This window comes from Corythoichthys intestinalis, chromosome 2 (assembly GCF_030265065.1).
Source record: "Corythoichthys intestinalis isolate RoL2023-P3 chromosome 2, ASM3026506v1, whole genome shotgun sequence".
NCBI classification, from domain to species: Eukaryota; Metazoa; Chordata; class Actinopteri; order Syngnathiformes; family Syngnathidae; genus Corythoichthys; species Corythoichthys intestinalis.
In genome coordinates, this window is record NC_080396.1 from 51,761,946 (window position 1) to 51,777,882 (window position 15,937).

Consider the following 15,937-nt stretch of genomic DNA (forward strand, 5'->3'; position numbering starts at 1 on the left):
TTGCCCTGGCTGTGTGTTTGTGATCATTGTCATGCTGAAAGACCCAGCCACATCTCATCTTCAATGCCCTTGCTGACGGAAGGAGATTTTCACTCAAAATCTCTCTATACATGGCCCCTTTCATTCTTTCCTTTACACAGATCAGTCATCCTGGTCCCTTTGCAGAAAAACAGCCCCAAAGCATGATGTTTCCACCTCTATGCTTCACAGTGGGTATGATGTTCTTCAGTATTCTCCTCCAAACACGAGAACCTGTGTTTCTACCAAAAAGTTTTATTTTGGTTTCATCTGACCATAACACATTCTCCCAGTCCTCCTCTGGATCATCCAAATGCTCTCTAGCGAACCGCAGACGGGCCTGTACGTGTACTGGCTTCAGCAGGGGGACACGTCTGGCAGTGCAGGATTTGAGTCCCTGGCGGCGCATTGTGTTACTGATAGTAGCCTTTGTTACTGTGGTCCCAGCTCTCTGTAGGTCATTCACTAGTTACCCCCGTGTTTTTCTGGGATTTTTGCTCACCGTTCTTGTTATCATTTTGACGGCACGGGGTGAGATCTTGCATTGAGCCTCAGATCGAGGGAGATTATCAGTGGACTTGTATGTCTTCCATTTTCTAATAATTGCTCCCACAGTTGATTTCTTTACACCAAGCGAATAGTGAAGAGTTACAGAAAACGTTTGGCCTCCGTTACTGCCAACAAAGGGTACATAACAAAGTATTGAGATGAACTTTTGGTATAGACCAAATACTTATTTTCCACCATGATTTGCAAATAAATTCATTAAAAATCGAACAATGTGACTTTCTATTTTTCTTTTTCCACATTCTGTCACTCATGGTTGAAGTTTACCCATGTTGACAATTACAGGCCTCTCTAATCTTTTCAAGTATGAGAACTTGCACAATTGGTGCAAGATACTTATTTGCCCCACTGTACATACATCCCTATCTGTCCAAATTGAGTACTGCTTGTCATTTTCCCTCTAAAATGTCATGTGACTCGTTAAAGGAGTGCTGTCAGCATTGCTGCAGAGATTGAAGAGGTGGGGGGTCAGCCTGGTAGTGCTCAGACCATACGCCACACTCTACATCAAATTGATGTACATGGCTGTCACCCCAGGAGGAAGCCTCTTCTGAAGACGGTAGACAAGAAAGTGCGCCCATCTCATCAGACCATAGGACATGGTCAGTAATCCATGTGCTTTGTTAACATGTCTTCAGCAAACTGTTTGCAGGCTTTCTTGTGTACTGTCTTCAGAAAAGGCTTCCTCCTGGGGTGACAGCCATGCACACCAATTTGATGTAGAGTGCGGCATATGGTCTGAGCACTAACATGCTGACCCCCCCACCTCTTCAAACTCTGCAGCAATGCTGACAGCACTCCTGTAATGAGTCACATGACATTTTGGAGGGAAAATGACAAGCAGTACTCAATTTGGACATTTAAGGATGTACATAGTTTCTAAGGGGTGTACTCACTTTTGTTGCCAGGGGTTTAGATATTAATGGCTATATTTTGAGTTATTTTGAGGGGAAAATAAATTAACTCTATTATATAAGCTGCACAAAGACTACTTTTAATTGTGTCAAAGTGTCATTCTGTCAGTGTTGTCCCATGAGAAGATATAGTTAAATATCTGTAGAAATGCGAGGGGTGTACTCACTTTTGTGATACACTGTATATTGCACAAACAACGGGAAACCTTTAATTTTGCTCCATCAGAAGAAAAGAAAGGCCGTTTTTGTCCCGCTTTCAGATTAGCCTTTGGTCCTCATCAGTGTGGTAAAAAGAATTCGTACCAATAACAGAAGGCAAAACTACTCACAAGTCAATAATCTTTTATAAGAAACGTGCAGTTCACTATGTACAACCAAAATATTCAAGCTTTTGAGGGAAGCCAACAACTCATAATTCATGACGCCGTAATTTGTGTTGTAGGAAACGTGGAATGTAGTTAATAACCAAGAGGGCAGAGGCTGTGAGTAAAAACAAACATGTTTTACCCATAGATAATAACAGCAGCCATGAGCTTAATTTGGGAATTCACCTCGAGTTTACTCAGAATATAAAGGTTGCATTCACTCAGTCTCGGATTTTTCCCCCACTTTTTTTTTTTTTTTTTAAGTTTTGGATTTTCCCGTAAAAAACAGACACAGACAAACATCAGTCCCTCCTCTTGTGTGTCCTCTTCCATTTTGCATCTTAATTTTCCCATTAGTTGTGCTGTCCCAACACAAGAGTTTTTGTTCGATCTCATTTGGTCATGCAAGATTTTTTTCTGGGAGGACAAAACTGTGCTGAGCTGAGATTATTGGCGCACAGTATACTGTGTATATATAATATACAGTATATAAAAACACACACAATCAAAACACCTGATTTTTACCGGATTATTTTTTTTTACCTTCATATGGGTGGAGTTGAACAGATGAACAACCTCTGAGAGACCTTTCACTTTACATTTGCAGTTTTCTGGTTCAAGGGCTGTGGATTCACATCCAGTATACTTTCAAATATTTGAACCTTTAAACTTATTTTAGGGATGTATTGAAAGCAAAATTCTTAGCCGAAACCTAAAAAACGAATATTGGAAACACTCCTGAAACCAAAAGGCCGAAAAAATACACATGCATAAAATTATTTTTATTTATTTTTTAATTATTTGATTTATTTTCCGATTAATTCCCTTTGCCTTGGCATTGGTTATACAACCCTGGAGGCTCAAGAAATTTAGTGTGAACAGTGCAGATTCGGAAACCCCATGGGAGGGTGCGTTCCCAACAGCAATGAGGTCTGACGTTGTCATAGCATTCTGTTTGGTGGACATAGACACACACGTCACGGCTGATGAAACCTTATAAATATGTATTCTTGGACGTTTGAGACACTCAAAAATGGTTCTCATACCTCGATTTGCTAAGCTAAATTAGATCTTGATGTACGTTTGTGTGGATTTGTAGTTCACAACAACAACGAAAAACTATTCTATTCTCGCTGAAACTTGTAAAGCTCTTCACAAGGCGATTAAAATCTCTCCTACACCTTAAAATAAGACTCGGTGTTTTCTTGTGCAATAAGTGGAATCGATCAAGAGCCACGTGAGTGGGCCGAGTTCTAGTGGTGACGAAGCCGAGTGAAGTAACTCCCGGCCGGATCAAACGACGACTGGCAGAGGGGGTGTGGAAGTCGCTGGAAAAAATGTGACAAAAAGAGGAAGTGGTCATACCATAAACGTATTGTACTAAAACCACAGCAAAAAAATCATTGAATTCCGACAAGAGAGAAAAAATTACATAAATGAAGCATCATTCGTCCAAAGCGCATGAATGCCCTCCAGTGGAGAAAACATTTCCTATTATGAAATTAAAAGGATCATATTTCTGGTTTTCTGTGATCAATCGGTGCCAAATAAAAAGTGAGTGTGAGTTTAAAATCCACACTTATTTATTTACTTACTTACTTTTTTTTTACGGTGCTTTAAATACACCATGTGATTGAACAGACAGGAGTGATCATAGAATGGAAAGCTTGCGTCCAAATGGTGTAATGGAGTCATGTGAATATTGTTGCGACGTCTCATTGGTGAAACTGGTAGAGCCATTGTTGGAACCATCTCTGGCAAAAAAAAAAATAAAAAATAAAAAAATATGTAGAATAATGAGGAAAAATGTAACGACTAGTGTAGCCCTAAATAGCGGAGTAAGAGTAACATGTCTTCTTCACAAATCTACTCAAGTGAAACTAAAAAGTATGGCTTAGTAAAACTATTGTTAGAAGTACTTTGTATATTTCTTTGATACATCAAAATACTTCCAAACAGCAGACGTTGGCTGTATTAGCGAGACAGCATCAGAAAGCGTGTTTCTTCTCGCCATGCTTTGATTATGTCATCACATGATGACTACGGTTCTTCACACTTTTTGGTGGTAAACTTCCGGTCTTTTAACCGAAAAACGAAAATGCAATTCTTGCTATTTTCGGCTGAAAGTTTTTGGAGCCGAATTTTTGGTCACATCTCTAGTATTTTTATTAACAAAACAAATCCAAAAATCTACACTGTATATACCCTCCTAAAATAGCCGACCTCCTAAGCATATTCAATGGGAAACAATTATTCCTAGATGTTCACAATTTGCGACATTTTTTTCCCAGCCAAAAGAAAAAAATAACATATAGCAGAAACTACAAGAATATGCTTACCTGAGATAGCAGTTCAGCTGCTTCTGTATTTATTCACGGTCAATAAGGTTTTGCTAAAATAAAATAAAAATAAATAAATAAAATCCAATGATGGCTGAAGAAATTTCCCATTTTTTCTGTGCTGTTAATGTTAATTGAGTGTCAGTTGATATTTAGCGTTCATGCGGTAAAACTTCATGGAGAAGCAGGTCCATTAGCTTTCAGCACATGTATGCGACAAGATGTATCGTTGGTTTCAAAAACACAGGTCGACAAAAAAGCCAACACCGGCATGCACACATACAATTTCCTCTTAGGCACTGTTGTTCTGTTGCTCTGATTTAAGAAGATATGAGCGAACGGGCCCCCTAGTGTATGATGTCAGCGCTTCATATGGAAAGCTAAAAATTGTCCCAAGCTAAAGGGCATGGGTGTGTATATAATGTGTGTGCAGCAGTGAGGCTGTGTTTGGAAGGACACACAAGCATGTGGCCTCACAAACTAACAACACAGAGAAAAAGAGTGACAGTGGTTGCATTCTGCGATCCTGAAGGCCACAAATCCAATTGTTCCTATCCTGCTTTCTGATATTTATTCCAGTTTAAGGCTCTCTGTAGAGAGCCGTGCACACAAGTGGCAGAGGCGCCTTCAATAACATCAAAGTGATTGAGTAGCATGCCACTTGAGGGGCTGCATGTGGATGCATTAACATCGGAGGTGTGTGAGTGTGTGAGAGCGAATGAGCAGGCTAGAGTTGCATATTACACCTGTATGTATGATCTTGTTTCCATCGATGGGAATGTGTTCCTGTTGAGTAAATAGAAGTGGAAAGATTCTGTAGGTTCAGAATTTTAGTATACGTTTTTTTTTTCTTCTTCAGGAGGTGGAGTCTTAACTGCATAGACAATGTGGTGTTTGGGTTTTCAAGAGGGATCGTGTGCAGTCATTCTTTTGAGACCTAAAAAAAATAAAAAAAATAAGTTAACAGTTCCAACGAGGGTATTTTGGATCAATAAACTACAATGAATAATGGCGTCCTTTTTACTGGAAACTCATGCTTAAAGTCAGAGGCGTAGCGTCCCATTAGGCATACGCAGGCAATTGCCTAGGGCCCCCAACCACCAGGGGCCCCCAGAGGGCCAACAGATTTGGCACACAAAGATTTAGCACACTCAGCTTCACCGCACTGTCGTAGCTACAAGTATTGGGAGTGATTCAATACCATGGAATCATTTGGCAGATTATCAAACAATTTTGTTATCAGTCCCAATTAGCATACATGTCTAAGCAAGTCCAATCAGTTTTAACCTGCATGTATGTGCAAAGAGTGATTCACCAAGGACTTTATGAAAAGTCTTTGCTGTAGTATTTTATGTTGGTTTTCACAGGCCACCTCATTATTCATGTGACTACTTAAAGAAATGGGGATTTTTCCAAGAAAGTCTATTAATGGGTCTATCGTATTCCTCGTTGAATAATCTATAAGAAAAATATAACATATATGCATCCAAAATAATCCTAAACGATTTTATTAGCAATTTTAATACTCCTTTTAGCAAGGTTCCTTGGGTATGGGGTATGCCACTGCGTACGTTCCCATAGCAACCAGTCCTGTTATTGTCCTACGTCACAAGCGCTGCATATTCTGAGAACGAGAATAGGCGTAAGCGTAAGGTGCACATTTCGAGCAGAGGATGGCCACCCCACCTGTTAGAGGATTAATCTGTGCGTCCATGAACGAATGTAAGTATTTCCTCTTCATGCCATTAAGTTCTTATGATATGTTAGAGCCGTTATCAGCGCGACCGTTCCGTGTTTTTCCTGTTACGTCGGCTGGTTGATCCCACTCGTTCTCGCTGTGTCCAGGAGAGCGTTCTTTACATTATATTCGCATTGCACATTTGCTTTAAGAGGGAAGGTGTTAGTTTAGCATCTTAAAATGATGTTGTACATCCATATGAGTGTAAAGTGCTTACTTTTCGCCACTTTTATGGCCAAGATGACGGCAAGCAGCGCACTCGAACCCCCCCCCACCTTCGTGTTCATTTTACTGTGCAAATATGTATGTGTGTCACGTGACTCAGAGTGAGAGTGGGCGGCGATCAGGCCTTTTTTTAATTGGCAAAATGAAGAGAAGTTATCTGTCTGGAAATGAAAAAAGAAAGAAAAAAAAGCAGAAGAGGAGAAAAGGAAGCAAGACAGCGGTGAGTGTACTATATTACTGTAGTTTTATGTCCTAATGTAGTAGAAGCCGGGCACTTTGAGTGTCCTAAAAAGCGCTCTATGAGAGCGAGGCGTTATTAGACTTTTATTAGATATTCTATTGCTCCAAGTCCAACTGTCACCCTGACTTGCACATGCTCAAAGGGCCCCATGTTGCCTGGGGCCCCCGGGGACCCTTGCTACGCCTCTGCTTGAAGTGATATATTTTAGTCTGTGATTTTCTAAAGCATTGACGTTTTCTGAAGTGGCAACGTTTGCAGTGTAATATAATGACAATACTTTTATGAATATCTACAGATGGAGGAAAAAGTTTGGTTCTGGAGCTGTTGTCAGTAGGAGGTACACAATACGGTGGCTGAGAGGTGTCAGGCGAAATACAGGTCCAAACACTTTGCAAAAAGAAAAAAACCCCAATCCCCAATTTCAAACGCTTGAAAAAAGCACGAATGCAAACTGCCACAACACAATCCCCAATTGCAAAAGCACGATTGCAAATTGGCAAAAGCACGAGCCCCAATTGCCACAACACGAATGCAAAAAGGCACAGCATGACAGCAAATAGCCACAACACAACACCAAGAAGCACAGCACGACTCCGGAAGTAGACTACATTTCACCGAAGTAGACATGAGCATTGCCACTCCCGTCCTCCTCCTGCTACCGCATAACCGCAATTCATCATTTCTACACACGTGCAGAGATGGAAAACATAAGTTACAGAAATTCACTTGCACATTTACACTTTGAATCTTGCTATATGTGCTTGGTGACCATCTCTACGGACCTTCACAAAGTCACCCCCTGCCCACATCAGACGCAAATTTATATAAAAATGATGTCAGTCATTTGTACTGTAAAAGTTTCGTTTGTGCTGCTGTCATTTTAGAGATATTTACAATTCTTTTATATGTAAATCTGAGGTCAGCTAGCCCGCCCATTTCGATTAAAAATTGTGTTAATTTTTTGTGCTAGAACGGTTTAGATATTATACTTTTATTGAAATATTAATTTCGAGTCGTGACGTCTCTCGTAGCTTTTCTCTAGCCTAGCTCCCGCTGCTAATGGAGCGTACCGAATCGCTCAACAACAGAGGGGTGTCCAAACAACTAGCACGAAAGTAGCACAAACGAATGGTAACACTTCGGGTCCATTTTGCAGTAAATGAGGGGCTGAGAGTGACGTAATCACTTGAAATTAATTTCTCAAGACCCCCATTTGCAGCAAAACGGACCTGAATTTGTTTGTGCTTTTGTGTTAGTTGTTTGGGCACCCCTCTGTTATTGAGCGATTCGGCACCCACTGTTAGCCGCGGCTAATTTAATTAATTCCCTCCACGCTAAGGAAAAGCTTCAAGTGGCATCACCACTCGAAATTAATATTTCAATAAAAGCATAAAATCTCCTAAACCGTTCCAGCACAAACGATTAACAGCGTTTTTAATCAAAATGGGGGGCCTAGGTGGCCTCAGATTTACCTACAAAAGAATCGTAAATATCTCTAAAACGACAGCAGCACAAACGAAACGTTTACTGCACAAACGATTGACATCATTTTTATATAGATTTGCGTCTGATTGGTGAATGGGGGATGGGGGTAACTTCTTGAAGGTCCATAGAGATGGTCAGCAAGCACATGTAGCAATATTCAATGTGTAAGCGAATTTCTCTAACTTATGTTTTGAGTTGCGGTTACGTGGTAGCAGGAGTTGTAGTCCTGATGTCTACTTCTGTGAAATGTAGTCTACTTCCGGGTCTTCCTCTTGGAGTCGCGCTGTGGCTTCTTGCTGTTGTGCTTTGGCTATTTGCTGCCGTGTTGTGGCTATTTGCTGTCGTGTTGTGGCTATTTCTTGTAATGTTGTGGCTTCTTGCTGTTGTGCTGTGGCTATTTGCTGTCGTGTTGTGGCTATTGGCTGTCGTGTTTTGGCTGTTTGCATTCGCGTTGTAGCAATTGGGGTTCGTGCTTTTGCCAATTTGCAATCGTGCTTTTGCAATTGGGGATCGCGTTGTGCAGTTTGCGTTCGTGCTTTTTTTTGTTTGCAAAGCATTTGGAATTGGGGTGCGTGGTTTTGTCTTTTGGCAAAGTGTTTGGACTTTGCATGTCACCTCCTCTCGGCCACCGTAGCACAAGATAACACAGTCAGCACAGCTGCATCTTTACAAGTTTTTTTTTTTTATTGGTGTACTTTGACAATAACAATGATGGTATAAAAGAAAACCCCCATCATACAAATTTCAATAATCAAAAGATAAATATGCCAATACACAAACAGATCCATGTAAGGCTGACATCAAGTTTTAACAAGTGGCTTTGGGTGATTAATTCAAGGCCCCTTTACAATTTAGGGACAATGTTATGTCAATAATGTATTGATTCATAATTGAGTGAAATCGGTTTCTTCTCTTAATTGGTTCGAATTCACAGAAAATAAAATAATTTAATTGTGAGCAGGTTGTATTGCCAGTTTGGGTGCCAGTATTTTTGTTACATTTAAAGCACATGGTGTTTTTGGCAGACGACGCCTCAACTTGGTGCCTCGAAGTGCAGCATATCATCTCCTTCTTAAAGGGACACTCCAGTGGAGGTTAACATTAATATAATTGGCTCAAAGAAAAAGTCAAAGTCATACAATCCAGCCAAATTTGATTTTATAAAGGAATTGCTAACTATATCTGATAAGGCTTCAAAATGGGGAAAACACTTAGGCCAGCCCATCTGCTCTCAGACATTGTAGGTGTGCCTGCTGAGTGTGCATTATTACACACAACTTATATTATATAAAACACATGTGAACCTGACAGAAGATATTGGTTACAGAGGTCATAATTCAATCCGTTGCTTCCCCCTGAAGTAAGGCTAGAAATTCAGCGGACCCTTGGCAGAACTTCAGCCAACCACAATGCATCCAATTTTGGCTGTTGCTGTACGAGCTACTACTGGCTGATTCTCATGAAGCTAACCTAAACTATGTATTTGATAAAGGGATATAGTCATTAAAACCTGAAAGTTTAAGTTGAAAGATGGTTATGTCTATTATGTAGCTCAGTCTCCTATTTCTTACCAAATTAGTACTTTGCGTTTACCAGATTTTAGAGTCGTAAATTTATGACTATAATAAATCCATGAAAGGCTTTGATGTTTTCAACTCAATACAGTAGCACAAACGTTCCATCAATATCATTATTATTTTTTTTTTAAAAATAAATTTGTTTAAAACTGTGTATATATACACACATATATTTAGCAGATTGTATTTAAAAAAAATATACATATAAAGTAAAAAAAAAAACAACATGAAAACATCCAAGCATGAAACTTTCATTCCTGTTACACTGTGTTCATGGTTCCGTCATAGCAAGGTCATTAAAAAAAAAAAAAAAAAAAAAACAGATCAATTTATTCTGACCTGTAATGCACCATAAAGAAGGCACGAGAAAAGATACCTACAAGATTGTTTGGCTTTTTAGAAAATAAAATAAAAAATTATACCGTTTACAGTTTACGCCATTGGTGATCATTACCATAATTTGTAGTAATACATGGTTTTATTGGACATTGATCAATTAGATATTTTACTATAAATAAAACATTACGGAGTTCAAAGTGTTGATGGAAAAATAAATTACTGAGTGATCATGGCTAAAGATATCCAATGTTATCAGGTAGCCGGTAAGATCGGTTGATAAAAGCATATTAAAATGATATCGAATAATATCAACATAATTTTTTCATTATCGGTTTTGAGTCAACATGGATATGGCAATGCTGTCATGTCCACTTAATACCTGCCTGTGTTTCTTGTGTTTTGTCGCCCCTTGCTGGCGCTTAGGTGAAAACAGTTATAAGTTCCAGTTATTTCATTGCTTACAAGCTGTACTACCAGTTGCTATTCAAACTGACACGTGGTGTATACTTTGCTATATTTTGCGCCTTTGATATTATTGACACAATATTTTGTTGTTTTCACTTTTACAAAAAACTATCAGTGCGCTTGTCAAGAGAAAGATGACCACAGTAAAGCCAATTCAATTTTACTCCAGCATCTGACTTCTCTATGGTGCCCCATTTGTTCAATATCTGTCGATTTATGTACCCCCCCCCCACACACACACACTGAGGAATGAATAAGTGCCCTATAGGCATTTTGCACTTGTACTGGATCTAATAAAAACTCATGTTTGTACCATTTTGATTTCAACAATAAATATAGTTGTGCAATATTGGCACTTTTTCCATAACTTCAGTTGAAGTTTTCTTTTTTTCACAGAATGTTGATTTGGAAAACTTTGAAGTTGTTACATTTATCATTAGTGAACCATCCAGTGTGGCATTACTATACAATTAACCATAATATGTTGAGTCCACAGCCGTATACATCAATATCGGTATCGGATTTTTGGATATCATTATCTGTGAAAAAGTCATCATTGGACAACTCTAATCCAATCATTCCGCTATTTAAGATTGCTTTGGTGTAGGCCCTTCATTACCGTAATGCATAGCTTTCATGAGAATCACACCACTGTCTGCCAGCCATGTTGTTTTTGCTTGTGGCTAGCCATTTGTCTAAACAAAGCCTAAAAAACATAAAACATAAACACAAGTGAGAGATGATGCATTTAGGGGATTAAGAGCTGTAACTTGGCGGCATGGCTGCAAACGCGCTGGGCACCCTACCCCCATTTTAGGCCCGCCCAAAGAATCTTGGCAGCTTCTAAGTTTCTTGCTAAAACTATAGAGATAAAGCACTCAATTGTTCTCAGTATGTGCTCATTTTCAGTAGTTACTATCCAACATATTTCATGTACTTCAAAACAAGTCACAATAACGACTGGAGTGTCCCTTCATGCTGTCAGACGCCAGAGCGGAAAAAAGGGACACTGGACCCGATATTAAGGCAGGATCCCACTTCTGCCATGACATATCTCGTCAATACCAGCATATTTACTGGGGAAGCCACTTCAATTCAAAATGTATCTGCTAATGTGATCAAAATACAAATTTAGGGAGATAAGGACTTTTTTCATGTGTTCAAAAAAAGCTGTGCTGAGAAGCAGTGATGTAAAAACATTGTTGTCACGGTGTAAGCGTCACTTAAATGGCACCCGGACCAGCCAATCTCACTCCAAATCCTTGTTCTTTATGCTACCATCAGTAGTATTTAAGACCTTATAGATTTTTCTAAAACACTACACACAACAGTATTTACAATGAGCTATAACTTGATATGCACTTATTGAAATTTAAATATTTTTGCTCGTAAAAAAAAAAAAAAAAAAAAAAAAAAAAAAATTTTGAGTGAGAAAAACACTGCAATAAATTAAGAAGCTTTTAAGGCTGCCAGTTTTGTCAGATGCCCAGGTATGGTTCCTTCATTTAAACTAGCATAGAATGGATCAGAACAGGTGAGGTTATGGTACCATGAGCAGCAGGCTCAGTCTTTGCCTGGACTGAGACCATTTACAATATATATAAAGAGGTAAATGACTGGCCAGCATGCTCCTATCGGCAACTCAAAACAATCAATTTCCTGTTTTTGACAAAGCATGAGGGTGGAGACTGTTTAGAGAAGCCAGTCTAGCTGTCATGGAATAAACAAAAGCATTTAGAATTTATCCACAGGTAGATGAAGCTGCTTGTTTTACATTGTGAAAGATAAAGCCAAATACTGAATATGACCAATTCGGTCTTGATATAGCGAGCACCCTCAGCGTCAAATATTCAGGTGAATTTCTTATCGTCTTAACTGTTTGTCTCATTGAACATTTCCATTGAGCTTTTAATTTAAAGCAATGATAAAGTAAACCATGTACAGTGTTTCATGTATGCGTCAAGAAAATAAAGAACCTGCTGGGTTGCTCACTACTAGGTTCCTGGAAAACATTACCAGTGCAGGTAAAGAAAACAAAACCACAGCTCTAGAAGGAGTGCTGTTTCACTTCTGGAGGGTTTCGCCATTTCACTCAAACACGCATGGAGACGTTTTAATGCTTTACATAAATGCTTTGACTCCTCATTACTGTCACTGGACACCTCTTTAGAATTTGGTTAGGAGACTACACAATCTCCAAAATGGTTGAGCACAGGAAAGAATCACATTTGTCACATTTTGTCCTAAGACAAGCATCTATAGTTGAGTCTTGGAATGGACAATTTTGTATAGTTTGATTTTTGACGACTTGCCAAAATTTTGTCCCAGTTTTTGTACACTGACAAAAACAAAAAATAACACAAATTACTTGGGCCTTATTTTCACGGAATTGTTATGAGTTAATCTGATTTCAAGTCAGTAGACAGACGTAGTTAAGTATTCTACCACGCTTTCTTTGGCCAAGCGGTGGCTTAATTAACAGTCACACCCAATAAACAAGCAGAAAATAGTTCAACTGTTAACAAGGCCATTATAGGGATAAAACTAAATAGGGTTTCATTTTTATTTTGAAGGCTGATTTTCCACAGGATGTTACGCGGCCGTTGCCACAACTTGCCTACAGGTATGCTTGTTTTGACCTTATAAAGGTTTGAGAAGCTGCAACACATCCCCCTCACATCAAGATTCTTCATTAATTTAACATTTATTTACAGCTTTTACTTTTAAAACTACAAGTCAATAAAACTTATTTTGATTATACTTTTGGGTAACTGGAATTAATTAACTGGATTTCTTTTCTATACTGTATTTATTTCCCTATATACCCATATTTATTGGTCAATATTTCTTTGGATTGCATTAAGATTATTTTACTCACTTTCCAGAAAGGATTTGTCACGAAAACTGACGTTCCACTTTGTTTTGTAGATTTTTTTTTTCCTCTTTAATTTGTAGATATGGCAAGACTTGTGGTTGTATGGCTGTTGTATTTACATAATCACGTAAACTTAGAACTGGTTGACTAAGCACAACGAACACTTGAGAGGGCGCTCTTAAAAAGGTCATTGAAGGAGGTGCCCAATGAATAACATGGGTAGCCAGCACACTTACAGAAATTCACTTTTTCGCCCTTCCTGCGGTTGTCACACAAAATGGCGCTCCCAGACGTGTCTGCTGAGCAGAATATACGCACACCGTCCAAAAAGGGTGCCGGTCTATTTCATCAGACTTGTATCTGTTTGAAAATAAACAGTTCCCAGGTTTGAACACAGGATCCCAATCCTCCCAACCCCACACAAATACACATGACAACAAGATTCAGTGCATCTAACACAGCCTGTCATACATCACATCATAAATCATCACATTAAATGTGAGAAATTAGAAAAACAAAAACAAAAAAAAACAACAATTACAGAAAATAATTCGTAAGAGATCAAATAAATAAAAAGAGGTCCAGCCTCACTGTGGGAACAACAGTAATTCACCCCCCCACCCCCACGCCAACCCTACAAACAAAAACACACATCTTAAATGCATACAAGGCGATTTGTGTGAAATGGAGTAGCTTTGTGACGGGAGGACAGTGATAATCATGTCCATATAGTTTTTTTTAAAGACCCAAATATTAAGGTTGAGCGGGTCAATTTAAAGCACACATAAATCAAAGAAGGGCAATTATTTGACTGCTGTGCACTTGCAGAACTTCAGCTAATGTCAGTGCACAATGGTAGACTGCACGCCACTCAACAAAAATATCAGGTAATCCATGGTACAGAAGCCGGTACCTAGAATATTCAAGCCTGCGAGAAAGAGGTTTTAGTTTTAAAACAATATTACTAAAGGCAGGCATTATTGTTAAAGAGATTTAAAGCAGGGGGTTCGGGAGCCTCACATATTCAAACACTACGCAATAAATCAAAAGCTTCTGTAAACACCATCTGGACAGTGACAGCAATCAAGTATCTCTACCTCCAGTTAACTTGTGTGAAAATGGAGGCGATTGCAGATTTGAAAACTGGGGGCTGTGATTACACACCACAAAGTAAGTGGGGTCTGAAGTCAATCCTGTCACTCGGACTCTGATGACATGACAATATGATCCATACAAGCCATTTGCATAGGCTCTCCCTCGCTAACAAACTCACAGACAAGCACGCAGCCATGCAGAGGTTCAGAGAAGACATTGTTTTCATTGGGTGTTATGTTGACTTAGGCAAAGGTGTGTCGAACACGTTCGCAAATGCACTCATTCTGTCTCGATAGTGAGTATATGCTAGCACCTGTGCTATTGCATCAGTATCATGAGGCAGTCGGGTCTAAATTCATCTCTGCGGTATTACGGCTTATTGCTAACAAGATGAGCAACTCTCACATCCATAGCCACTCATTGGCAGCCAGGTACGTCCAAAGCAACAACGCAAACATAAATATCACAGTCTTCAAATGGTATGTTCACAGGGAAAATATAGTTTTAAGAAATTATCAAGATATTAATATACTCTAAATTTTGCGTAAACTATCTCACATATAGATGATTGAAAACTCTTCATAGTTCTTTTCATTTGTAGATTTTGGCATACCTTCAGCAGAACCAGCTGCAAGCTTCCACGCGGTAAAAGTTGTGTGTGTATCTGTGTGTACATGCAAATGTTTCACAGGACTACTGCATTCGTGTAAGAAGTCAGAAGTGCAAAATCAAAATAAGAAAGCACGTCATCACCTTTTAAGTCAAACTGCTGCGCGCATAAAAGAGCGGCAAGGGTGTGTCTCACGGCCTATTTTAAAGAACTAATGTAAACTCAAGTGCAGGGATGAGTTAATCGCAGACTCAATGAAGAAAATTAATTACTTGATGGGTGTTGAAGGCCAAAATGGTGCAAAAGGCATGTGGACACTGAAGACTAGGTAATCCCAGATGAGTGAAGTGGTGGACTGTGGCACAAAAAAAGTGCAGCATTTATCCCTATTTTCTTGTATGATTTAGCCAACCCGCATATTTTGTGTCTCCTTTTTTTTTGTTTTGTTTGCAAACCCACAAAAGAAATAAAGCACGAAAAAACTAAAAATATTTTCAGCAGTGCCGCAACTGGTGAGATATGGCTGATGTCCCAGAGGACTTTTGATTCCCAGGTGTTTGTCAGTCCAGCTATGCCTACATCAGTAGTCGGCTACAGGTGCAAGACTTCTGCTCAAGTTGACTGTGACGTTGGTGTAAAGAGGCCTCTTGGACACAAGTGGGGAGTAGTTTAAGTTGTTCAGACCATCAACCTTCTGCCGCTCCTTTGAATGGCGGAGAAGACGATACCTGCGAGAGCAATCAGACAATTCATTAGGTTAGTTGTTTTTTTCATAGACTTTTGTTCAACTATTCCAGTGGTGACTTCCAATATGAGGGACCAGACTTTAAAGACATGTACAATTTTCTCCTTTGACTTCCAGGCAAAAATTTGAGATGAGTATTGAGTTTGAGCGTGTTCAAGACAAACATTAAAACTCTTACTTGTAAACACCACATATAGTTTTGACTCATTCAATCCCAAGACTGTATTTTTAATGCAATTAAAAACTACATTTCAGTCCTAAAGTTATTCCTCTCCTAAGGAGATTAGTTTTAATGTATCTCGAGACGTTTTTTTTTTTGTGTGAATATCATACATTAAC

General features: G+C 39.1%; 1 protein-coding gene across 1 annotated transcript in view; it reads right to left on the bottom strand.

The window, feature by feature from the left end:
* Positions 1-8,469: 8,469 nt before the first annotated feature.
* The window catches only part of b4galt5 (UDP-Gal:betaGlcNAc beta 1,4- galactosyltransferase, polypeptide 5), a 68,506-nt gene continuing 61,038 nt past the window's right edge, over positions 8,470-15,937 (bottom strand). Inside the window, exon 9 of the mRNA XM_057829880.1 lies at positions 8,470-15,581. Within this exon, the coding sequence (XP_057685863.1) occupies positions 15,434-15,581 (148 nt within the window). The 3' untranslated portion in view covers positions 8,470-15,433. The remainder of the gene's footprint in view (positions 15,582-15,937) is intronic.